We start from the raw sequence: 26,936 nt of genomic DNA, 5'->3' as shown, positions 1-26,936 counted from the left end.
AAGATCCATTCAAACTCATTCCTTCAGCTGCCTGGATTAATAAAAGTTAGAAAATTACTGTGTTGATGCTAAAGAACCTGTGGCAAAGTTGAAATCCAACTCAAACAAACTAAAAAGGACTTGGAGAAGCAGTAAATGTAAGCCATGAAACTTAGATACGCTTACTGTTCAGTCTTAGTGTTGACAGTGTTTCAAATCTTAAGTATTTAGTTCTATTTTAGCAAGAGCCCAGAGACAGGGATCTGGCCTGACTCTGGAGCTCTCCCAGAGGCGAGGTGCACTGGCTCATTTTAAGGAGCAGCATATCATATTTGTATCATTTTGTATCATATACAAAGTGCCATTTCATTTCTACTGAATGGTAAAGAAGTACAAGCATCCTAAACCAATGCAACCTAATTTACTGCCACCTTTGTTCAAGGTACATGCCAGACTCGGCACCTCCCCTTTCTAAGGCTGTGGAAAGGCAGGAGTTTTCCATACCCTGTATTGTCACCTATTTCTGAAGTGGTCATGATAGTGGAGTGTAACGGGCAAACCTCCTCCACAGAGTGTCAAGATTTGTCTTTTAAAAGTAGAAAATGTTATTTCCCAGCATGAAACTAAAGTTGCACGGAAGTTACAGTTTAAGTTAAAACATTGTTCTGTCATTTTTCTACTGTCAATTAGCACAGGTTCTCCTCACATTTTTAATTCTAGCACATTAAGAAACCAAATAGATCATTTACTCTTAGATGTTTTACAGCAAAGTGATTTGGTACTTACTGATTCCTCTGTCCTCATGGCTGTCATCGTCCCTCTCGTCCCTATCATTTTCCAGGTTCGACATACGCACTGACATTTCTACACACCATTACAAACAGAAAAATGCAACTGTTAAGAGAAAAATTTTGGATCATCTTACTAACGGCTGTCACCCTGGTAATACAGTGGATGCACTTCGCATTACTGTGTGAAAAGATGTGACCTGAGCTAGATGGGGCTAGGGATGCTAGGAAAATGATACATCCCACCTCCCCCTGAAGGGATCAGGCTTCAGAGTTCTGAAGAAAGCTGAAGAACTGATTCAAAATAGAGTCTGGGTATAATCAAATACAGAGGTACTTCGCTCTGACCACACTTGTCATCTCTGTATCTTTCTAGCAGTATCCTTTCTCCCAAATACAATTTTGCCTCTCAGACTTCAGTGGCTTTATCTATGCGTGGATATCCCATGAACATCACATGGACTAGAGCAGGGAACAAAAGTTAAAAAAGACGGGTCTCAAACAGCCCAAGCAGAAAGGGTGTGGAAATGGTAGTACTCCCGAAGCAATGCTCTCACATGGAGATGAACGTATGTAATCAGTGCGCTGTGACAAGGTTCAGAAAGCTGCAAAGCGGGGTTTATCGTTTTAGCTCTCAAAAAAGCCTAATTTCAACTTCCTGATAAGAGCTGCACGTTAAGGCTTTGGGGCAGAGTCTCCTCAGGCTGCACCCAGGAGAGGGCAGCAATGCACAAGCACCCTGGACCAGACCCGACTGTTATAAGGGCTGGCAAAAAGATAAAATGCGGTAAAGCACTGAAACAAAACCAAGGGGTAAGGTTTGGGATTTTTTTGTTTGGTTTTGGGTTTTTTTTGTTTTTTGTTTGTTTGGTTTTTTTAATTCTTGGGTTTGGTTTTGTTTCGAATCCCCACCCCACAGAGAGAGTGCATTTCTCTCTCCCAAGTTATTGACTCACCCTGTGCAGCCAAAGGTGACATGTGCTGGTGACTCCTCCGATGTATCTGGTGGCGATATGCGTATACTGCTAGGACAAGCACCATGATGCAGCCCATAATGCCTCCAGCCACTGGGCCCACTGGTGCACTTTTGATCATGTTCAGAGTGATTACCTCATCTCCTAAACCAAAAGGGACAAAACAGAGGGAAAAAACCTCATAAGTGGTCTGCAGAAAAGTTTAAATGACATCTCTGAAGATCAGAGAAGATCTTGAAGGCTAAGTGTTCAACTGCACACATGTAGAAGAGCACACTAAAAAGGAGAAGAAATTCAGAGAGGGTACATTTTAAAAACGGAAACGTATGGCTACAAATAAATGAAGCATCCATTCAGAAAGGCAGTTACCTATTGCTCCCACATCATCCACGTATGGGCTCTTGGCTCCCACAATGCCACCGAAGCATTCCTTCTGAGGGGCACAATAGGACTTATCCAGATGGGTCTTCCCATCACTGTCTACCATACACCACTCGCAGTCCAACACGCCAAAGCAATCCCTGAAAATTAAAACCAAAAGCAAATACTGTCATCTTTCAGATTCAACACTTCTCATTTGGCATAGCTCAGTGTATTTTAGAATCGAGGGACAGAGGGAAGCCAAAATCATCTGTAAGTCCTCACACACGTAAAGTTTGGCCACAAAAGGCTCTTCATTAAAATGTTCAAGTACCACCAGGGAAGTTGTACAGGGAAGCTGCATCTTCAGCATGCATCTTCCAAGTCTGTTTTTTACTTCAATCATTCAGCCTGAGCACAGGGAGCTCTTCCTACTTGTAACTCCTCCAATAAGGCATTTCTCAGCATAATGAAGTCTGACTAATGGGTTCCACCCTTTCTCTGCAATTCTTTGGAAGATGGAAGAAAGGATTTGGAAAGTCTGGTCAGAGCACAATACGTTCTAGCAATCTCAGCTCCCTGGAGACAGCTCATAACTAGCAAACAAAGAAGTGCTCAAGCTTTTCTATGTAATGTCAGGAGTAGAACAGGGGAACAGGAAACTAGAAGCTGACAGGCAGCTACCATCTCCCGTGTGCTTCAAAGTCACCCCCGTGAAAGTACTTTTTGCTTTCCGTGAACACTAGTTCCTCCAGAAGGCAGACAAGCATAGCACCGCTACTCATTTTGCTAAAAGGAAGAATTCATTTTCCTTTCAAGAGCAGATCTTCCACTTGCACAGACCTCGCTTCTCAGAGTCATAAATAGTGAAGGGGAAACCATTCGTTTGCCATTCATGGTGTTATGTGACTCAGACAGCAATACTCTCTCTGTGCTGCAGCAAAATGCCATCATTGGCACATGCTACAATATTGTGCTCTGGCATTGCAACTTTTTTTTTTCATCTCTGAGTAAGGAAGAGCTATTTTTACTTAATTGCTCCAAAACACAGTATCATTTTGAAGGACAGAGAACACCACCTTACCCGCTCTCTGTTCTCTGATTGCACTGGGTGTTAATGCACTGCGGGAGGGCATCCTGTAGGTTCGGATCAATTGCTGTGAAAGTCATTGGCTCCTGATGAACTTCACAACTTGGGTTCCTGTGTTGGCCCAAAAAGTAAATACTCATATTATAAGAAGCAATAAAAGTATAATCAAAGAAAACACCATTTTTACCTATTACATATCACCTGCCTAATTATACAAAAAATGCTGCCTATTCCATCGTGTATCGCTTGTAAGTTAGCTTGAACAAACCCTTAATTTCGTTAATTAACTCCTGCCACATGCCATTTCATTGGAGGAGGTCACACTCACCTGCTTTCGGCGTTGGTGAGGTTGCCGGTACACTCGTTTACCTCAAGAGGGCACTCGCAGGGGCACTCACATTCGTTCTGTTCCATTCTGCAGGGGCAGAAAACACAAAAAAGGCATCAGACTTTGCGCCGTGATTTTAACCTCAGAGCGCAGCTGCACAGCAGCAGTTCCCCAGCAGCAGTTCCCCACGGAGAAGGTGGTTCAGTAACCTTTCACCTTGCCCTAGGAACATAGGGATTGCTCTATCCTGCACTGGAACCCAGGAAAGCTCAATAACAGAGCCCCCCTGATCTGTTAGCCGTCCCTCAAAACTTAAAAAGCAGACAACCCCTGCACAAGCCTCAGGCCTAGACCTCCAGTATGTGAAAGGGGCATACAAGAAAGCTGGGGAGGGACTTTTTACAAAGACATGTAGTGATAGGATGAGGGGGGAATGGCTATAAATTGGAGAGGGACAGATTTAGACTAGACATAAGGAGGAATTTCTTCACAATGAGGGTGATGAGGCACAAGCACAGGTTGCCCAGGGAAGTTGTGGCTGCTCCATCCCTGGAGATGTTCAAGGCTGGGCTGGATGAGGCCTTGGGCAGCCTGATCAAGCAGGAAGTTTCCCTGCCCATCACAGGGGGACTGGAATTAGATCATCTTTAAAGGTCCATTTCAACCCAAACCATTCTATGGTTCTACGGTTCTAGATTCAGGGATCCTTCTCGCCAGTGCAACAAACACGTAATTGATGCTGGTTTAGGGAAAATCTGGAAGTGCTGGGGTCCCTGTGGTTAAAAAACTCCTTCAATCCACATAAAACTGTGGGTATTAATATGGCTGAACAAAGGGCCTGACCCACAGATAACTGCCCTGAGAAACGAAATCTGTCACGGTCTTTTAACATTATCCATCCATACATGTCCAGAACAAACTACCCCGTGTTCTAATACACTGACAACATGGCAAAGGATTAGAGGTATGCCAAGTCACTGTGCCCCTCACAGACAGCACAGATAAAGCAACTATTTTGTTTCCATTTCAGTTTTGCACTACGTGTTTTCATTTAGCTTGTAAAATAAAGGTGGTTTTACCAAACCTGAATCAAGAAAGAGGTAAGTACCACCTGCTTGGACAATCCTGCTCAATTCTCATCCCCTGCTCACCTGTGGCAGTTGAGGCAGAGCCTGTCTACCATACTGCAGGCACAGAAAGCAAGTGAATCACAGGTCTCATTGACGATTCCCACAAAGGCATTGGTGCCCGGGATTCTTGTCAGCCTGTACTTGGAGCAGTGACTGCCGTGCACAAGGTTTGTCAGATCACCCTAGGGAAAAACAAGTAGCATTACTTGGCATAGCAAGATACCTGGTTTTAGGGAAGACTTTCCCTCTTCCAAGGAAACTAAAGAGCTGAAGGAACACAAATACATGGGAGTGCTGCCTTCACAAATAAAGAGGCTGACAAATTTGCTCAAGCCCTTGAGTTCTTCCCATCTTCCAAGCTACCTCTAGGTGGAAAGACAGGACAAAAATATGCTTAGCTTGTAAACGTTAGGAGATGTGGCAGAAGCCTGGAGTGTGGTATCTTGCTGACAGCGGGGTGCGCTTCTCTCCACTGCTTTGCTCCCCTCCCCACTGTGCCAGCCATCGGTGACCTCTGCAAAGAGACTCGGCTCTGGCAGGAAGGCACCATCACGACTTGTTGAAAATTTCCTGGCACCAGTACTGCAAAAAATACGCTGGAGCACTGCACAGCTGTGATCATTTTGGTAGACAGACTCTTTCATGATGTCTATTTGCATCAAACAAATCTGAGTTTTTGCTCTGTCCTATACAATTTCCTTTACAGTGAAACACTTCCTATTTTGCATTTCAAGCATGGGGAAAATGTTTAAGCCTACCTGACATAAATCAATGTATTCTGCAATAACTTTCAAGTATTTTTGACACTTGTTTTCCACCTTCTCCTCCCAGTACTGATTGAAAAGCATTATTTAAAGAGCAGTTTCTCCCACAGAGCTTAACATCCTTTGAGTAACTCTACAGAGATCTTGCAAGGGTGGACCTGTGGAGCTGCAGCTGGCATTGACAGCGCAACAAGAGCCAACAGCTCCTGGCTTAGATCTCTCGGCAGAAGAGGAAGCTTACAGACAGCCCACAGGGACCGCGCAAAGCACTCACACCTCCAAAGACTTCAGTTTGACAAAGGACACTTTGCCAATGCTCCTGCAAGTTGCATCAGTAAATGCATTTATTTGGTGACCTAGCTAAAAGATCAGTTATTAGAGACCTCCACAGCCTGTACCATTGGAGGATGTGACACCGGTCAGAGTTGGAAGCCAGAGTCAGGAGAGGATCCAAAGCAAAAAGCCCTACTACTGCTGCAAAGTCCTCACCCAAGAACCGATAAGTTATTTTCATGATGCTGGATGAGACTTTGCAGACATGAATGACAGTTGGCCAGTGATCACACCCACAATCCCCTGTATGTCAACTGACTCCTAGTGCAAGCATAGTTTGTGCAGCCCAGATGACTGATTTTATGTTTGGAGAGGGTGAATAGAGGCCAATCCGCAAGGAAGGCTGCCTTCAAGCCTTGCCTGCTGATCTTGGCAAGGATTTGCATTTCCACCAAAAGAAATCCAACCCAACCAAAGTACATTCAAAAGCAAAATAAAACAGAAAAAACACACTTACCACTAAGCTGGTATTAAATTTATAAAACCGCTGAACTGTTCTGTCACTGAAGCTGTTGCAGAGGTTTTTCTTGACGAAGTTTGGGTGGTTCAGAATGTCATTTGCTACCAAAGGCTCCTAAGTGCAAAACATTTAAGATTTTACGCCTTTTAAATCAGACACAAACAGCAGCTTCTCTGCAGTCTGTACCATCTCAGAAGTTATAAAAGGAAGGAATAGGAATGGAAATAAACAAAGAAAAAAGGAGTCAGACCTTGTGTGTAATGTGCTGCTGCTCCACCGGCGCGTGTCCTTTGGGATCGATGAGGGTTGGGTGTGCTACAAGGTACCCTCTGTCCTCCATGATAAAGCACCTGCCCCACAACAAAAGCAGAAAACCTCCTGTTAGAACCCCTTGGGCTTTAGAGAGACACGGAGAAATAAAACATCATCTTAAATTTACAGCTAGAGAAAGAATTTTTAAAGGCTTCCATTTATTTTAATAACAGGGCCATTAAGCAAATTCTCTGGAAAACCTCTCTGAAGAATATATCGGGTATTTCCCTGGAGCTTTTAAATCTGTTACTGTTAGAGTAAGCCTGGACCACAGAGAATTTGAAAACGGACTGATCAGAAACAGAAAGGAAAACCCATCAGTGCGTTGTCTTGTCTTATTGGGGAAGATCCAGGAATAAATTAAGCATAATGAACTTAGAAAGCTTTAACAGCTGATTAATCTACTCTGATACTAATTAAACAGAGATTTCACACTCTCCTTTAATGACCTCCCACTTTAGAATTCAATTTTAACGGGTAGATAAATCACTCCTGTTTCATTCTCAGCCTTCTCAATCTTTCCTCCCCCTTTCAGCTCTTCCCATTAGTTTCCCGTGTGACCTCGGTGAAATGATGTCAGATCTGTGCTCCTATCTAGAAACCAGCATGCGATGAGGTTTTAATCCATAATGTTCTCGACATCTCCCGTTTCCATAGCTGCAGACAGCCACGCTGGGGAAGGCAGAGGAGCAACTGGCACTGGGGACGGCACAGCCTGTGCCGAGATCAAGAGAACCGGCGGCCGCAGAAGGGAGACGAGAGGAGGTTAATGCGGCCACTCCATGCTCCCGAAGAGCTCAGCAGGGTAGCGGCCACGTCCCCAGCACAGCAGGGCTTTGGCTGGGCCCCGCAGCTGCGCCTCTGCACTGAGGCCGGCGGACACCTCGGGCGACTTTCAAGTCTGCACTTCCCATGGCAGCCTGCTATGCACAGCTCTACCTACATCATCTCCTGGAGGGAGAGAGTGGATAGTATTTAAAGCAGCCAGCGCAGAACTGATGGGACCGTACACTTTAGGTTACACAAAGAGGTCACAAAACCTTTTTTTTGGGGGGGAGGGGTTTTTTTCTTTGTTTTTTTTTTTCCTGCCCCAAAGCATTTGGGTTTTGCATTAGAAATTCCTGTTGTGATGTTGCATTTTTACCTTTTTTTCTGAATGACGCTATAGGAAACAGGAGAATGAGCAGGCTTGTGATTACCCCAGAACATCTACAGAGAGAAAAAGCTTGGGAGAGATAAATTTAGAAAGCCCCACTGCCTGCAGAGAGTTAGAACAGTTGTCGCCTAGTACTTGCGAGCACTCCGTCAGAGGCTGTAAAGCATTAGATCCATCTTCTACGTTAGAATGGCCTAACAAAGCATTTAACAATATGCTTATAATTCCTTATCTAGCAAACACAAACAGAATAAAGCATCTGACCCCGCTGAGCAGTAGCAGTTTTTAAATGGGGGGAAAGAATGCCAAACCAGAAATCCTGATTTTTTTTTTTAAATACACCATAAAACATAGAACAAGATACTCAAACCAAACCAGAACAGAATTGGGAGGATGACAGAAAACCACTTCCTTTTCCAATTTAAGGTTTAAAACCAAAGAAATAACAACAATGCCCAAACCACATTATCAAGTTACTCCAGATCCAAACCAGAGCCTACCCCCACTCCCTCACCATGTGATTTTTCAAGACAGGGTAAAGGAAAGAGTAACAGTTATGATACACATAGGACTAAACAAAACAGACTTCTGGCTAGTACTGTGCTATGCATTTCCAAGAAAAAGATAACAAAACTATATTTTACTAATCACATTTACAATAACTAGAGATAATGCATCATTATTTAGTTGCTCACAGCTGTAGCAACTAAATAGGTAAAATGAAAACAAACAGAAGAGAACGGGAAGCGTGTTCATTTAACAAAATGGTTTTTGCCCAGGATTTCAGTGAAGTCTAAATATAACCGAAAAAATAATCAGTTATCTTCCGTTCCCGTATTCCTGCAGACTGTTTATTTAGCTGATGACAGTTGGATGTTGAATAACAAGAAGGTCCACATGAGCTTTGAGAAAAACAAACACATATTTTAGTGGAACCCAGAGAACACACAATGAAAATAGCAAAATTCTAGAAGTTGGAAAGTGCCTCCGGGTCATCTGGTTAAAGAGAAGTAAAAAAACAGGCTATAGATAGCTATTGCCTGGAAGGAAGGGCTCACCTTATTTTGTTTCCTCCGTCTTGGTTACAAACTGGCAGCAGATCCATAAGAACTTTGTAGAAGTATCGCAGGGTGAAGTCAATGCCCATTACTGCCACTGAATGTCCCGAAGACATCTGTGCACTGCAAAGGGGGAGGAAAAAAGGAAAAGGCTTTGATGGCTCTATATATAAATAATATTTTAATTACTCAGTACCCTACTTGAATATGGGACTGACTTCCTGCCATACAAATGACGAGCTCAAATCCGTAGCTCCACACTGAAGCTCAGCTCACGCTGCTTGTGTTTAAATGAACAGTGAACAGTTATAGCAGCTGTGAAGGGAGAGAACAGCTTCTTAACAGAGCTTGTTTTTTGCTGCAAATCCTGAAGTCTCTGCATTTCAACTGCTCCTCATACAACCAGCACATGGAGGAGACAGGAGATGGCCCAGCAAGGATAGGATCACACCCAGGAACTGACCCTTCTCCCCATGGGCTGTTCCCCCTTCATTCTTACATGCATCTCTACCACCTACAGACATTTAATTTTTAGCAGCATAAATGAGGACTAAAAACTCTCTACTTGCACAAGTGAATGCAGGACACAGCTCCTACATTTCTAGCACCTGAATTGCCACTGCCTTGACAGGGTTTATGTTCTGCACAGCTCCTCCTTGCTCAGCCCCCAGGGTTATGACTTGCATATGAAGCTGCCATAGACATTCTGCTAAATCCCTAAAATTCTGGAGTGGAGGAGTGATTATGAATTTCAGCCAGAAAAAGAAGCTGGCCAACGTACAGACACATATGAGGTTACCTCGCACCAGGCAACGAGGTGCTATTTAGGTGCTGGTTAATGAGCACTGCATCAAATGCTTCCAATCACATCCTACTAACAGGCCAGTTATCCATGCTAGCTGGAATTAAACAGGAGTAATTTACATTGACCTGGCACTGCCTCCCACTGCCTGTGGAGTGCCAAGTGACATTTCAAACCATATCATTTCACAAATGTTCTAATTCAGCATCTTTCCCTAGCACAGGGCAACCACAAAACACACATTCAGGGACAGGGCAGACGCTGGTGTTGCTGTGGACACTCACCAGCACTGGCAGTCAGAGCTCCTTCCAACTGTAGTGTTTTGCCCATACTGAAAATGTGCTTGTGTTCCAATCTTTACATACCAGCTCGGGAATATACAGTTGCCTTAGCAACCGATATGTCAAAAACTAATAAATCAGTCTCAGGCTGCTGCATGGAAGTGTATTTCCTTACAGCTCTGTAAAGGTAAAATAGTGATACTTTTGCTCAATCCTGTTGTTTTAACTTCCCTCACTGTCTGTGAAGCAACTGCAAGAACTCTCCTGGCAGAGTAACAGCCTCAATATTTGGCTAAGATTGTCTAAAAGCCAAAAGCTCCAAATAGAAACAATATTCTATTTCTGTCATTTTCCCAGAACTTCCTGTCCTAGTAGGCTCCTACTTTCTCCTCAGGAGAAACACCTAGATACGCAAGACCTCCTGAATCAATGCACTTGAGCTAAGGTGCGAAGGGCATCCGAGCAGTGAGGTTCTGGAACAAAAGCCTTCCAGTATAATTATAGAGGAAAATAATAATTATTAGGCAGGGTTATGGAAATAATTATATCATGCGGTGGCGTGCAGTAGCCTGAGGCTGGATCAAATGACGATCTGTCACACCATTTCTAACATCCAAATTCTCAAACTTTGCTTCCTGCACCACTGAGATGACACCAAGTTATCTTTCATCCTCAAAGGACGTGGAATGCTCATCCTCAAATTGCAGGGTGTGCTATTTTGCACGCGTAGGGGTCTTATGCTGACAACACGGAAGACACCTTTGACTTGCTACTTTTTAAAATTTACATTTCTAAGTAACTTTATCTCTGAAGATGGGAATAAAAATGTTTAGAATAAACACATGGTGAATGGCACAGGTGGACTACACAAAGTTGAGGCTGCTGGGAGCCCCTTACCCATATAAAATCAACTCGGTTTACTGGACTGAACTTTGAGTGCTTTTAAAGAGGTATGGTGATGATTTGTAGATTTATATATATTTATAAAATCTAAAAACCTGCATTTAATTTATTTTTAACATTACACACTTCATGGAGGAAGAATGGAAAAAGGATGACAGTGAAGAAGCACAGATACATTTAACTGTACGTGACAGGGCTTCAAGCTATAAAGTTACTGCTCTGTCCTAACAGACAAAAAGCCGTTAGAAACACTGTAAATATTTTAGCTTTGTTTTTAAGCATTAAATCCTTCTGGTTTGCTAACGCAAACTGTATTAAATAACTTCTTCAATGAATCTTCTGTTCCCTGCCTCCAAAAAAGCAGTAAGATATACATAAAATGGCAACGAGAGATAAATGTCAGCTCCAGAGAAACTGATGTTGTTATTCAAACCCACACAGCAGTTTCTAATGTAAGCATGCCTATTAACTCCACCGATTCCTCCCCCACTCCTCTGTTTTTTTTATCTGAGATCTCTTTGGGGATTACAACTGCATGTGACCATAAGCTTTAGAGGTCATATTTACCCAGGAATCACACTCACATCTGCCAAACTTTGTTTAACTGTTCTTTAATCATGTTCTAATAACCCAGGCAAGCTTTAAGTTCTTAAAGCTAACTAAACCATCGCTTACTAGATAAAAATCAGGATTTTGATAAACTGCACTTCTTACCAAAGTGCTTATTTCTCTTAAGTAAATCCCTCTGTGAGAAGCACCACAGGCGTTAGGCCTAGCAACACCCCTGCCAAAAAACACCAGCAGACATCCCGTGATGGAAAATCCCAAACAAGTCAGATGTCTGGGAAGAGCAGAAAAGAACTGCTGTGTGCTCTGCTGGCTTTATGATCCGTATTGACCAGCACAGTGTCAGAAGTTACCTTTGTGCTGCGGGGCTCTTAGATAGAGCATGTGCAGAAGCCACAGGCTCAATGAGAGTCTGGGAAGAGACTCCATGTGAAAAACAAGTAGCTATCATTTCTAAAATTTGGGAGAGCTTACGATAGCAAGTGACCTGCTTTGAACGTCCTACATCTCAAACCAAACCCCAGCCTTGGGTTGGGGCCTGGCCAGGAGGGAGTGAAAGAAAACAGGCTGGTTCTTGAGGGTCATTCCAGTAGTGACAAGGTGTTTATAGAGACAGACCCCACTTCTTATGGTGGTAACATTGCACAGTACTGAGAATAAAGGAAAAGCTGAGATTCTTTTTGCCAGTTTTCAATGAAGACACATCAGAATTTCCCCTTTCTTTTTTTTAGGCCACATAAGATTAATTATTGAAGAAAATGCTTCTTCCTATGTGGCTATGATGTTCATTTTGGTTTTGATCCCAAAGGCACAGGTCACTGTTTCCACTGTCACTTGTTTTCTGCATTTTTGCAAGGGCAATTGAAGGCTTCCAGGCTTTTCCTCAAGTTCTTCCTCCTGAAAGCCCCTGACCAGAAATGCTGATTTCAAACAGCTCAGGCAAGGAGCTCCCTCAATTTCTGTAATATGGATAGCTCTTTAATTAAAACAGCTCTTAAATTGAACCTGCCTGCAGACTGACCTCTATTTGCAGTTAGGCAGATCTGCTTTCATCTTTTATTCCCTTCCAAACACAACCCTGGTACATACAACTTCTGAAAGACACATGTGAGTAACTTCACAAAATGCAGAGATTAGCAATCTTGACAAAAAATATTTGTCTACTGGAAGAAAGGGAATATATATCAACCTGCCTAATGAAAACAATCCTCCTCCACCTCCTAGGTCCTTGTCTTCCTTACATGACATCTCATTTCAAACCATGTCCATCCAGGAGCACATTCTCACCAATCAATCCTTTCTTCTATATGCTGATATAATTTGTATTTCAATAAAGCTGCAGAATATAAAACTATTCTTATACCATGGATTTTTCCCAGTGTTTCAGTGTACTATTTCCACTGAATCTACACGAGATTATACTACATTTCATTAAAAGCACTTTAAGACTAGGTTTGGCTTTCAGTTCTTTAACACATAGGAGTTCCTAACTGAGAGTACTCTTCCTTAACATAAATAAGAAAACACAAATTACCTGGAAGAATGGACTGTGTGACTGATCGTAACAACGTAGCCTGCCCCTCCAACATCTAAGTAGGGACCAGTAAACGTAATGAGTCCTGGATTAGCCACTGCATGCAAGTACCTAAGGGCAGACAAAAGAAATGCTTACGATTAGGGCAGAATGGTTGCTGGAAATTTGAACATGAACACTGAATTCTGCATGCTGTGAATACTGTGCTACCAAATCAATGATTCTTAATATTAAGCAAGCACCTGAGCATAAACCAGACTTGCTCAATAAATGGTTCCTCAGTACACGCAACTGCATTAAAAAGAGCTCTATCTCCTTCTGCGTAGCATATGTTTAATGTCAGTGCAGACATTTTCCCCCAGAATAATGTATGATAGTGCCAATGGAGTCTTAAACTCAAAGCAAATACAGGCAAAATTATTATGTTGCAAACGCAGGAGAAAGTACGTCCTATAGGCACTATTCACATGTGGAAATCTGGAAAGATGTCAGAAAAATCAGTACGAATTACAATCTTTTAAAACTTACTGTCAACATAAAATGAGCCACTATCATGTCAAATATCTTCCTACTGTTGTATAAGACAGTTTATAAAACATTCCAACTGTTGGAAACACTTCTGTGTATCAAAACACTATTACTTTGCTTTCCAGCATACTATCCCAGGAGTCTGGACTGCAGTGTGGAAGTGACTGAATTGTACTTCATTACTAGCACTTTGCTTGCATCTTCTTGCCAGAATACTGACATTTGGTTTTATATACAAAAACAAGACACTATGGCATGCTGCATATGGAGGCTTTTTCAAAACTGTGGTTTGAGAAAAACAGGGAAGTGTAAAAGCGAAAATAAAACCAATAAAAAAACCAAAGAAAACCAAAAAACCCCCCAGCCAAAAAAACTAAAAAAAACCAACCTTCCCCAAACCAATGATGAAAATAATTTGAGAGCTTTTTAAATAGAGACAAGGGATTGTAAAAAGTACATTCAGTTAATTTAGAACATGAATGCATCCTGTTTATCTCACCACAAAAAAAAAAAGAGCAAAATTCCATCATCTTATCAGTCAGCAAATAAACCAACAAAAAAAAAAAGGAAGAAAACCTGAAGAAAAGCTAATCAGCAGATAGAGTAATGATTTTTTTCATGGAAAACATGGGTCAGGAGAGCTACAGCTCGACTAGTGCCAGGGGCAGTTCAGAGCCTTCCCCATATAGCTGGAGGGCTGGCACCTGGCGTGGCTCCTATCTTTCCAGCATCACAGTGTGACAGCACCTGGCTGGCTCCTCTCAATGAAGCACACATGCCAAAACACACTCCAGAGCGCTCTCAGGTCTCATCCTCTCAGGTCTCACCTTCTCATTTGTAATGTATACTAATATTTTCCCAAATCAGATGATAGTGCAGTCGAGCCAGCAAATTCCTACTGTAAATTAGCAAGGTTATCTGCTGTAAACAAACAAGCAGACTAAAATATTAGCAACCAAAAATGGCACAGGGAGTTAAATACGCTCCCGAATTATCTGCTCCTTAAAATGGATGCTCATTTTCTGCATATTTACATTCCCATCTGCCAAAGCAGGGATATGAAACAGAAAGTATCACATAAAATCAAAAGGGTTGAAATGAGAACCAATAAAGGTTTTGACTGGTTGTATTTTGCACCAAGACTTTTACCCACCATCAAAACATTTCTAGTTAAATAGTTAATATCTGGCCACATAAAAAAAACCCTGAGGCTATGAAATCATCACCAAATATTTGCCTTATTGCCCTCCAAGATTATCCAAAGCTTTGATAACAAGACCCTAAAAACTCACCATTGTCTCCTGGTGGGATCAAATGCTTTGTCCATGAGGGAACCGGGGTAAATTCGGAGCACCCCATTGGGGGTTGCTATGTAACGGCGCACAATATAACTGTTCAGGCTACTCATTTCCATTTGTGTCATCCATTCATCTGTGACGTGACTGGTAGCCATTACTTCATTTCTGACAGAGAACTGCAAAACAAAGGCAGACCTGGCAGGGTTCCTCTAAGACTTGCATGAAAAGATAATAAGCTGCTCGTGGGGTTTCCTAAAGAACGATCGGAGATCATCTAAACTCAATTACTTATTTAAAGTCTTCTCACACCAGACAGATCTGGCACATTCCAAGTGAAGGAAAAGCTTATTATAATGAAATATTGTTGTCATTATCTCTGCAGCTTTTTTTACTTCACGTAAATATAAACACTGCTCTGCTTGCAGAGCAAATAGAAAATTCTCATTTATATGCCTAAAACCACAGATATCTCCTCTAAGAATTTACTGTAGCTTTAATTTTTCTAGTGTTCATTTCAATAGCTGCTTATCAACTTTTTCCTCCCTCTTGGGGAAGAAGCCCTTTCCCACCTCCCTCCACACCTTAAAGCCCATGACCACCTCTCCACACACAGGTATACCACTCCAAACCACCATGCCACAAATCTGCAAGCATTGGGAGATCAATTTTTCAGCTACTGTCCTCTGGATGAAGGTGTGGGACGCGAGGAAACTAGGGTCTCTGGGACTGACCAGAGCGCTCAGCACTGAGGACCTACCTTAAGGCCAGGATTGGCAATCAGGCGTGTGTTGTCGCTGAGGTACGCTGTATAATGCTCCACCATCCTCTTCGTCTCGGGCTGGCTGAGGTGTTCATAAGGAGAAGAGAAGCTGCCTGCAGAGAGCATCACTGTAGGGCTTTCTAAAAATGGCAAAACACGAGGAGAGTGAAGGACAATTAATTGCACAAAATGCATAGTAAATACATTTGTACCATGGAAGGGTATCTCACATGGTGTCCTATCTGAGGACACGTGCAAGGAATTACACAGACACACTCTTCACTCCTCCACCTGTTCATTCCCTCTCCTATGCTTCAGTATGCAAAAGGCACAGCTCCTTCAAGTCATGGGTGGACTGCGAGCAGGGGCAGGAAGCATGAAGAGCTCCATCCCAGCCAGAGCACTTACCAGCACAGCCTGTCTCTCCAGGCACTGACAACACCTACGGTGCACATGGACTACCTTGCTTGCTTCAAAATACAAAAAGTCACAAAGCTAGTCCACTCACTCTGGCCTCCATATGATACTCAGTAGACTTTAGTGCCTCTGCTCTCAAAGTCTAAACAATTTCTGAATTGCTACTTTTTGAAAAATCACGAAGCTGTTTTCCCTTAAGAAAAGATCTTGTACTAAAGAAGAAGAAATCCATTATCCACGCTTAGGTTAGATCCAACCCAGGAAATGAAAACAAGAACTTCCCAGTTACAGGTAATGAACAAATGGAAAACTACAACCTCAGAATAGGGAGCTTACCAATAAAAGTGTAGCTGTCTGGGGTGGTTTCAGACTAGAAAGTAAACTTTTATGTGCAGAAACTACAATATCAGACAGCTTTTTCTTTTTGAAAAGAAAAATGATTCTGATGATGCAGGGCTGAAGGTTGAAAAGAATGTTTTTTCTGAATATCTGACCGAGGGAACCAGATTTCCCTGTGTTTAATGGTCTCCAGAGGAAAAAATACACTGGAGTATGCGAAGTGTTCTGCTTTTATTCACATTCCCCTAAAACACATCACCACACATACAGCAACCACATGTATTGCAGGCAGCACGTATGAACTTCTATTATAGTCCTTCATCTGCTTCCCAGACCAAATATTCTGATGTGATTGCATTCTGCTTTGCATGAAGTTTTTCTACTTGTCAGTTTAGTACTGTGGTTTTTTGATATTTTCCATTCATATCTTGTCTTTCTGGATGGAAGATTATAAAGAGTAGGCACCACATTAAAGAAAGAAAGAAAAAAAAAATCTATATTTTAAACAATTGGCAAAGCAATTTCCACAGGTTTGTCAAGTTCCTCCAGTCTAGTCTCACTGAGCTATTTGTGGCACTACAACACAGCTAAAAAAATATCACAACCGTGCCACTAATCCACTATGAGACCTTCAAACCTTGCTACAAACAAAAGCACTTCATTCAGAACTTCTTATAATATACAGATTTTAGCAAAACCCCCAAGATTAATATTTAAATACGAAAGCTTGCAACTTATCATGTTTATATAAAAAAAACTCTCTGTGTTCTTAGGATATATTTTGTTTCTTAAGTTCCCTACTCTTTCCAGACACTACAACTTGCACTGCCATGGAGACTCTCCCTCTTTCCAGTAATGTTTGGGCAACTACTGAAATTAGTCAGGTAGTGTAGAATCAGTTTAGCTTATTAAAAGCAGGAATGCATCAGTATCCCAAGAATTTTTAACAGGTAAGGAGGGTCTGGAAACCATCAATCATATCACTGAATTTTTTCAGTTTCCCCCAACATACTTAATTCACATGGATCAATGGTAATAAATGCTTACAGCAGTGAAAAACTTGCATAAATCCAAAGTCAAAAGAATAGCAGTCCTGTGTGACTGGCCTGGACTTCATCCTACTTAAGTTATTTGTCAATAAGCTGCCTTACAGTCAAGAGAGAAGAACTCTGCTCCAGGCTCGGTGAGACATCTCTCACTTTCCTCACTTTGTGTTCTGGGAAGTCAATCAAGCAAGACTCGAGGTGCATTTATCTTGTACTCCGATGAGCCGTCCTACTGCGCTCACGCATGCAAGTGCTCAGCACTGCACAGGGTAGCTATGGTCAGTGAGGAGCTATAAGAAGGCAACGGCTGATTAGAAAATCAGCCTTGGAAATAAAAGCCTCTCAAAAAGAGAATTTTCAGTGTTTGGTGAGAAGCAGTTTACTTTCTGACGCCACACTCTACAGAAACACGTGCGAGGTCAAGACAAACTGCAAGGTGGCTTTACCTAAGGTAGCCAACTGCTTGAAGTGCAGGCAGGCATTCGGCTGGCCCAGCAGATCCAGTCGATGATACAGGAGCTTGCTGCTGGGGACAGTGTTGAGATTCTTCAGCTGTTTAACAGGTATTTCCGGCTGTATTACCACAACACACAGAATAAAGGATGTGTCCTGGACCTAAAAAACAGGGGAAAGCCAAACAGAAAGAAAAAGGTGGAAGAGTTACAGAACTTATTTGCTATTTAGCATTCATTCTCTTTTCTTAAATTGCTCATGTCGTCCAGTCCTGGAAGTCAGCACCACACTTCACTGTACACTCAACGACCACAGTTCCCACTCTCTCTGAAAACAGACAGCTCCTTTTCAAAGAAACTAATATGGACTTGCTCATACAGAACATGGAGGACTGTGTGCTCAAGCCACACTGGTCTCCATGCAGGATAGAGACAGTGGTCTGATCACTGCAGCTCAGTCCCATACAGCCACATTCCAGTCTGTAATCACCTTATAGGTAATCAAAGCCACCGTGTTGTACAAAAAGTACTGTTCCATAGTCTATGCATAAAATAAAACCAGCAATAATTTCTAACATACTTTTGTGGATATTTTTTGAAGTGTCATTAACAGATGAGAGGCATAAGTCTCACTGTTGATAAAACCACACCAGTATTCCCTTTATGACGAATACAGACAAATCAACTCTTGAAAATAAAATTTTATCATTATCACTTTTAATTGGGTGCTGCATGTGTCACATGTTTTTACTGGTTTGTATATTTTTAGTATCCTACAGTACATCAGGCTCACAAAACTTGGAGTTGCCCAGCTGCTCTGCAAGAGTGTTTGATATTTAATGTAGCATTACAACATTAGAAAATTAGCTCCAGACACCCTCCTATGTGGACTGCTGTTACACAATTATATATTTAAAATCTCAAAACTGCTTAACTTCAATCTTTTAGGTTGGATTTAACTCAATACTGTGAAATGATCCGCAAGAATCTTCTTGAGTTTGTTGGCACAAAGAAGTAGCCAATTATTACTGGCACTGGTGAAATTCACCTGGATTATAGGCAAAAGGCAGGTCTTGCCAGACTAACCTGATCGCCTTCTATGACAAAGTGACTCGGCTGCTGGATGAGGGAAAGGCTGTGGATGTGGTCTTCCAGGACTTCAGTAAAGCCTTTGACACAGTTTCTCACAGCATTCTGCTTCGGAAACTGTCAGCCTCTGGCCTGGACAGGCGCACACTCTCCTGGGTGGAAAACTGGTTGGCTGGCCGGGCCCAGAGAGTGGTGGGAAATGGTGTGAAATCCAGCTGGAGGCCAGTGACAAGTGGGGTTCCCCAGGGCTCAGTGCTGGGTCCAGCCCTGTTCAATGTCTTTATCAAGGACCTGGATGAAGGCATCGAGTGCACCCTTAGCAAGTTTGCAGACGACGCTAAGCTGGGTGGAAGTGTTGATCTGCTGGAGGGTAGGGAGGCTCTGCAAAGGGATCTGAACAGGCTGGACCACTGGGCAGAGTCCAATGGCATGAGGTTTAACAAGGCCAAATGCCGGGTCCTGCACTTGGGGCACAACAACCCTATGCAGGGCTACAGACTAGGAGAAGTCTGTCTAGAAAGCTGCCTGGAGGAGAGGGACCTGGGGGTGTTGGTTGACAACCGACTGAATATGAGCCAGCAGTGTGCCCAGGTGGCCAAGAAGGCCAATGGCATCTTGGCTTGGATCAGAAACGGCGTGACCAGCAGGTCCAGGGAGGTTATCCTCCCTCTGTACTCGGCACTGGTGAGACCGCTCCTCGAATCCTGTGTTCAGTTCTGGGCCCCTCACCACAAGAAGGATGTTGAGGCTCTGGAACGAGTCCAGAGAAGAGCAACAAAGCTGGTGAGGGGGCTGGAGAACAGGCCTTATGAGGAGTGGCTGAGAGAGCTGGGGTTGTTTAGCCTGGAGAAGAAGAGGCTGAGGCGTGACCTCATTGCTCTCTACAACTACCTGAAAGGAGGTTGTAGAGAGGAGGGTGCTGGCCTCTTCTTCCAAGTGACAGGGGATAGGACAAGAGGGAATGGCCTCAAGCTCTGCCAGGGGAGGTTTAGGCTGGACGTTAGGAAAAAATTCTTTACAGAGAGGGTCATTGGGCCCTATAACAGGCTGCCCAGGGAGGTGGTTGAATCCCCTTCCCTGGAGGTGTTTAAGGCACGGGTGGACGAGGTGCTGAGGGATATGGTTTAGTGTTTGATAGGAACGGTTGGACTCGATGATCCGGTGGGTCTCTTCCAACCTGGTTATTCTGTGATTCTGTGACATTTTACCTTAGATTCCATTTTAATCCCTGGGTCAAGATCAGGGCTCAGATATGTTCAGAACCAAAGAAAGGAAGAAAGCTGCTAGAAGCTCTCTCAGAACTGTTACAACTGGTAAAACAGCCTGTTGCATACACATCCTACTGTTTCAATAAAAGCTTCAATGTAACTAAGTTTTGTAAGTAAAGCCTTAAATTGCAGCAACCTTTACCACTGGCTACTGATAACATTGACGCTACAAGAGTGTACTGGAATGAGAAGCTGACACTTTCCCAACGTATTAACTAAAGCATTGCACTACCCTACTCCAAATATAACAACAGTACTAAGCAAAAGAATGACTTATTACTAAACACTGTCTTGGTGCTGTATTCAAACGTGGTCTCTGGCAGCTACCTACGCATCACCTGGCTTGCATATGACATCCAGACTGGTACAGATTTACACCCACTGGGAAAGCACAAGTATAATCTCCATGTAACTGTACATTACATCTGCCTTACGAACCGAGTGCCTTCATGAAGAAGGAGCACAGACGTACCCATGTGGATACAGCTCTGAAGATAGCATGGTAACACATCTGAAATGCTGATTTCATCCATTCTTCATTGTAACAAAAAACCTCCACATTCATGCAGTTTCCAAGTAATTCAAACCTTTCATACTTCAGTGCATAGCAACACTTCATGCTGCACTATATCCAGTACATGAATATATTCTTCAATATATGGACTTAATCTATTCTATCCTGCAAGTGTCACTTTTACTCCTTACCATTTTCCAGGCATAGCTGACGTTGTAGGCTTCTTTTCCAATTTCTCTCAGTTTGTTTACATGCCAAGACAGTGAGGAATTCACAGGAACTGTAATGATCTGGCTGCCCAGGGGAATGCTATATTGGCAGAAATAACAACCAGCATTTTATTCAACACCAAGGAAGTGCTTAAGCAAAATCCATCTACTGTACATTTATAAAAATACCATAAGATATGAAGAGTCTGTTACCTGTCTTAGGTGAAGAAAAAGTGTACGCATGCTAAAAATGCAGTCAAGTACCACTGCATTTTGAGTTAAAACACATACTCGTGTTAGACAAAGGATAAAGAAAAATCCAGACCAAGTAGTGGAAAATCTTCCTGACACAGAAGAGAGATCAGAAAGAGCAACCCCCAGATCAGCTGTGGGAACCACACAAATGATAAAATAAAGGAAGTTGGAGGAAAAAAATAAACCAGAACTGCTGAGAGTGGGTCCATCCAAATATCTAGATATCATAGGAAAAGGAATGCAACCTTACATTCTCTTAAATCCCCTCTCAGAATACTTCCAGTAACCTAGGGACCGCTTACATTTGGACTTGCATCCCAATTCCTTACCTCAGGATGTTCTGTCGCACCAGCTCAAATTTAGGGATGTTCTCATAGTGGATAATGTCGGTGTGGAGTGGTGGTTCAGCCAACAGGTAAGGCCTGGTAAGGGATGGGTGCATAAGAGTATATCCTAAAAAAAAGAGACACAAGCCCATACATTGAATGCACAGTAACAACTGGGCCCAGGATAAATACCTACAGAATAAAAAGAACACAGTAACTACACAAAGTTTTTGCAGAGGCTTAACAAATACCAGTGAACAAGCACTACTACCAAAGATCTCACAAATGAAGAATTCGTTAAGTTGCAAATGAATGACAGCTTGAAGAAGCAAGCAATAAAGAGGTTATATACCAGTATATACCAGTTCTGCCTTTTGCCCTATGCATCTAGAAAACCTTGAACAACTCAGACGTACAAAATCTCAACAGTGAGTAAGCATTTCCACAACAAAATTCCAGTACAGAAATCTCAAGCCATGAATCCATCTACAGACTCCAGCAACTCTCAGGCAAAACTAATGAAACTACATGCAATTAATATTTTGTTAAATATTATCATTCATTCCTTATAGGCTCTTTAAAGATGTGAGAATTGAGAGTTTCCTCTTGATGGTTGATGACCTCAGTGGGACTAGAAGAGATTATCCAAGACAAAAAGTTACCTTTATTATCAATGAGGAAAGTGTAGGAACCCAAGGAGTCTTGATAATAGGTGACATCTTCCAAGATATATGCAAGATTAACATCTACTCCAACAACCCCTAGCAGCAGGTTTCCAAAGTAACATGGTTTACTGACAGTCATTATTAGGCCTTAGAATGAGAGAAGTAACATAAAACCATCAGCAATAATACTTAGTTAATTATTTGAAGAAGAAACAGCATGTACTTTGTCATTTCAACACGTTATACAGATAAATTTTTTATGATATTCCTTGCTGGAATACGGACAACAATTGGCACACCTACAGGGAAGCTGAGCAGGTTCTTGGTCACATCTGGCTGGTTTTAGCCACTTTCCCTAATAGTTAACTTCTATGTTTCTGATTGTGACCTAAGGAATATTTAATCAATTGATTAAAATACACAGAAAAATCAATGCTTTGGTGCTTTTATCAGCCTACAAGTGGCTGCCTTAGAGATAAGAAATGCATTTGAACGAAAAGCCTACATAGTGTTTTATTCATTAACATAATTTAAGTCAATTGAAAAAATAAAGGAAGGTGGAAGCAACAACAACATGGATGAATTATTGCTCATCTAATTGCACATTCTGAATATTAAATTGCCTCTGCTTAACTAAATCCCAATACGGTCACTTGCACTGAGAATCATACCCATAATTACACAATGTTTTGAGATTTATCTTGTGCCTGAGGTAAGAACTCTCGGTAATACCTTATTTCTCTTACTTTCTACACCACTGCTATTTGGAAACTCAGTGTCTCTCTTCCTTCAAACCAATATAAAATTCATTTGCATGTATAAGCTTTTAAGAACACTTTGATATCCAGGTAAGACAAGCCTTCTCTATTGCACCATCGCTCTTCCTTCTGTTGCTCAAATTTTCCATTACGCTTGGATATGGCTTTGTAATAACACTGCTTAATTACATGGGTTAGGAAATGCAGAAAATGTCAAGCTTTCTGACTCAGAAGAGATATGCCCAGGAATAGTCTTAAATTTGTTTTGGGATGCAACACGTAAGGCAAAGGTGCAACCCAAACTCAGCAGCCCTTGAAAATGATTCAACTTAACCCTCAAGTACTCCTATGTACCAGCCAGAAGAAAAATATGCTAAGTCCTGAATGAATACAGAATTTGTTCAATTGTCAAAGCAATAGAAACACAACAACGTATTTCCTAACATCACTGTGATGGCCACATCTCTTTACAGAGCACTGAAGCAGTGCTAGAGAAACAGCAGGTGAGCTGCCCAAGAACTAGCAGGGGTAAGCTTCATAAAGAACACAAGATCCCAAACGGAAAAGGAGCAGCAGCACTGCAGCTTACAACCAACGACACTTATACAATGTTGGCTCAGGCAGTAGGACCCAGGCTGGGTGTATGTCCAGCTGTGGAGCTCTGGCAGCACTGTGGGATCAGGCTAAGCCCACTCTGTCTCCTGAACCTGCTCCTGGCAAGAACCCAGTGTATGCTTTCCCTGAGCACAAATTAAACTAATTTCTGCATTTCCTACATCTATGTCATCTCATATACATGCCGGTACACTCCCAGAAGTCTCTATCGATACCTACACCTTCAGTCTCTCCGTTACTGGATATAGTGGTGAGATCAGAAAGTTGAACATAGAGTGTTGCTGATTTGGCATCTACTTTTAATGTAAAAGGGCAGATCCATGCGACTTCCCACTATCTCAGCATAAATTAGAAACTTATGGGAGAACCAGACTGCAGACATATGCTGTGTTAAGATAGTCTTCAGAACACATTCACAGTCCATGAAAAAATTGTCACCAGACTTCCATTACATTCAGTATATCCCTCACTCCTGGGTGACCAGGCCATTGCCAGCCAGCTCGGGCTTCCTCTTCTGTCTGATGCTGGGGGCAGACCAAGTGTACTGCAAGTGAAGGAAGAGCTAAGGATACTAAATATTTAATGATCTCTGCTTGTGGCATTTGCTAAGCTAGTTGCCTTCCCTCTCTCCACACAGGTCTGCCTGCCAGTGTCCAGCAATCCTGTCTTTACAGCCTGGCAGCAGGCAATGGATGTTAAACTTAGTTGTGAAGAGCCAGTGCTTGGGTGCAAAGGGAACACCATCCCAGGAAAGGGAGGGTCAAAAGATAACAACACTCTCTCCTTCATTGTGAGGTCCATACAACTCCCTGAGTCTTCCTGTAAGACCTTAGGACATAGAGAAGTACTGAAATAATGAACCCCGCAACAGTGTCACGGCTGCCATTTTAACATGACAAGACTGCCTCCCTAAAGTACAAAGAATTCTCCACAAATTAAAATATGGATGCCGTATACATACACATACAGATACATAAGAACAAATTTCACCTCTGAGAATCCAATCTACACCTATCTACTCCACACCCTATTCCTGTTTTTTTTCATAACTAGATATTCTGCAGGTTAAAGTACCTACTGGCATTAAAGGCTAATTTTGCATTTGCCTTGGGAACACACTTAATAACATCACTGTACCAGACTACAGTACATTTAGGAATATCTAAGCAAAAAGGAGACTAAACTCTTAAGTTTTTATACCTAGATTCGTTGTAAGCACTTACCATCTCCCATTTCATCTGAGAAAGGCAGACTGAAGACTGCCTCATCGATCATCCGATTGGGGAGGTTTGTATAGAATCGGCCAACTGTAGTTTCCAAGTTACTCAGCTGGTTTAGGACCATCATGCTTCCCTTGATCACAGGTAGGGCTGTTCGGTCTGGCACCCCATACTTCACCGAATTCTGCTCTGCCAGGTCTCGCAGAAATGCCAGTTCCTTCAAACCTGTCACTCCCTCTGAAAAAGATGCAAGAAATAGAAGGAAGGAGATAGAAGCAGCTTACTTTCCATCAAGACTTCTGTATCTTACTCCAAAGTACTGTCCCTAAAAGCAAAATGACACATGCTATACTGCAGAACTGAATACGATTACTTAAGCGGTAAGGTGCGTAATTAGCACAAAATTTAGTAAGATTGCCTCTTGGTGCAAAAATTCAACATGCTGTTTGCATCACCACTTTAAACAAAGATCTTCTAGCAAAGACTTCTGTGACCCATAAATCCACAGGACAGCTCTTTGTTCTCCATCAGTAGCTAGTCCACATAAAGGACCAGAAGCATATTATAGGCCCTTGAAGGTAACAGGTTTTGGTTTTTAGCTTAAGCACTGAAGTTTCATATTTTACACAAGTCCCAGGCTTGATTCCTGCAGACAAACCAAACACTTTTGTATATATTAGGTCTCAAACGAGTATTTAAATTTACAGTCAAATGAAACATGAGCTTAAGCATTCACTTCCTTTCCTAAGGTCTGTGTGCAGTTTTTAGTAATACAACATACACCCTTCTTACCGAAAATGCTTCGCTGGAAAAAGCACAGGATGCCAGGCTACTGCCTGCATGACCTTCCTATTTAATATGATTCTTAGGTTGGGCCCTAAGTTATCAAAGTACTTCAGACTACGTTTGATGTTACATTCATGCTTCTTGGCTAATGACTGAACTGGAAGTCACATATACTCTCATTTTGCTGCACCAGGAAACAAGCAGCATCAGGAAGGTTTGCAGTCGCAATAGCTACCGAATCTAATTCAGTCCGGTTGCCACTAGACAATCTAGGCCACAATTCTTTATACCCTGAGCAGCTGCACTGTGATACATAAGCATACAGTGGCACACAGTTTTATACACCAAAGATGGTGTACGCATCTGGATGCAGCCTCTGGATTACGCAGGCCAAACCCCATAAACAAATTAATCCAAATAAGGTGTGGAATTATGTTTGGATGAGCTTAATAAATGAGCTATATAATGAACGGGAATTTTCCCCCACTGGAAATAAAAAAAACATTTCTCACCATTCATAAGTGCGTAAGTAAGAATCATTACTGAGTTATTGAGGAAACTATTTTCTTCATTGATGACACGTAGAGTAGCTTTTTTATCATCTTCCGATGAATCTTTTGATGTAATCCCAGCCGAGAGATAAATTATGACCATATCAGTATCTAAAATGAATTTTACAGCAGAAAGTGCATTAGATTTTTGACTCGGGAGAGTCATCTGGTAAAAGCCCTTACAGCAATATAAGGCTGCAAGCAGATGACAGCTTCATTTGTGAGACTCACAGGAATCTACAACAGATAAACACACTGCAGTCTTATGAACTAAATCTTTCATTACTAAACTTCCAGTCACAGCATTTAAAAACCACCTGCTTGATTCGATGCCCACCAGCAGCCCTCTGGCTTATTTCTCCTCAGCAGACCTCACAAGCACCTCCTGGCCTGGCTGCAACCTGGCAGGAGCCTACGAGACCAGCATCCACTGCGCTGCAGAAGTTGCTCCGGCTCCAGGAAGAAGTCTCAACAAAAGCAAAAAAAAGCACAAGTTTTGTCTCCTGACCCATTGTTCTTCTCCCGTCCTGCAATTCTACAGAGCAGAGCTGTGCTGCATCCCAGGGGAGCCTCTGATGGTATGCCCTACATGAAAAACATACAGCCACTACTGTGCTGCGAGAGCTGTGCAGGGCAATCTGCATCACTGCTGCTGATCCCTCTACTTTGCTCTGGTAAGACCTCACCTGGAGCACTGCATTCAGTTCCAGAGTCCTCAGCAAAGGAAGGACACAGATCTGTCACAGCAAGTCCAGAGGAGGCCACAAAGATAATCAGAAAGCTGGAGCACCTCCCATACAAGGCCAAGCTGAGAGGGTTGTAACTGGATGGTCGTCAAGGTCCCTTCCAACCCAAACCATTCTATGATTTTATGATTCCTTATCCTCCCTTCTAGTAAGGTCTGCTGAAGCACAGTGGAAGGCACCCTGACAGGCATACTCAAGAGATATAGAATCCCTGCGAGAGACCTTTTCACCCACTACTCTTCCTCCTTCACACCTGCATGAGAGCTGCTGCAATT

At 42.4% G+C, this 26,936-nt stretch overlaps 1 protein-coding gene across 1 annotated transcript in view; it reads right to left on the bottom strand.

The window, feature by feature from the left end:
- Window positions 1-26,936, bottom strand: part of CACHD1 (cache domain containing 1) — a 108,329-nt gene that overhangs the window by 4,287 nt on the left and 77,106 nt on the right. The window contains exons 8-25 of the mRNA XM_069861857.1: window positions 25,877-26,026; window positions 24,582-24,815; window positions 21,983-22,132; window positions 21,324-21,447; window positions 20,722-20,839; window positions 17,654-17,822; window positions 15,403-15,545; window positions 14,640-14,821; window positions 12,820-12,930; window positions 8,733-8,855; window positions 6,457-6,556; window positions 6,204-6,320; window positions 4,671-4,831; window positions 3,520-3,606; window positions 3,186-3,302; window positions 2,111-2,262; window positions 1,724-1,885; window positions 766-843 (exon numbers count right to left, since the gene is read on the bottom strand). Of these exons, the coding sequence (XP_069717958.1) occupies window positions 766-843; window positions 1,724-1,885; window positions 2,111-2,262; window positions 3,186-3,302; window positions 3,520-3,606; window positions 4,671-4,831; window positions 6,204-6,320; window positions 6,457-6,556; window positions 8,733-8,855; window positions 12,820-12,930; window positions 14,640-14,821; window positions 15,403-15,545; window positions 17,654-17,822; window positions 20,722-20,839; window positions 21,324-21,447; window positions 21,983-22,132; window positions 24,582-24,815; window positions 25,877-26,026 (2,478 nt within the window). The remainder of the gene's footprint in view (window positions 1-765; window positions 844-1,723; window positions 1,886-2,110; window positions 2,263-3,185; window positions 3,303-3,519; window positions 3,607-4,670; window positions 4,832-6,203; window positions 6,321-6,456; window positions 6,557-8,732; window positions 8,856-12,819; window positions 12,931-14,639; window positions 14,822-15,402; window positions 15,546-17,653; window positions 17,823-20,721; window positions 20,840-21,323; window positions 21,448-21,982; window positions 22,133-24,581; window positions 24,816-25,876; window positions 26,027-26,936) is intronic.

This window comes from Phaenicophaeus curvirostris, chromosome 8, assembly GCF_032191515.1.
Source record: "Phaenicophaeus curvirostris isolate KB17595 chromosome 8, BPBGC_Pcur_1.0, whole genome shotgun sequence".
Taxonomy (NCBI): Eukaryota; Metazoa; Chordata; class Aves; order Cuculiformes; family Cuculidae; genus Phaenicophaeus; species Phaenicophaeus curvirostris.
Note: the sequence above shows the minus strand (reverse complement) of the source record. Positions and strands in the feature narration are given on the sequence as shown.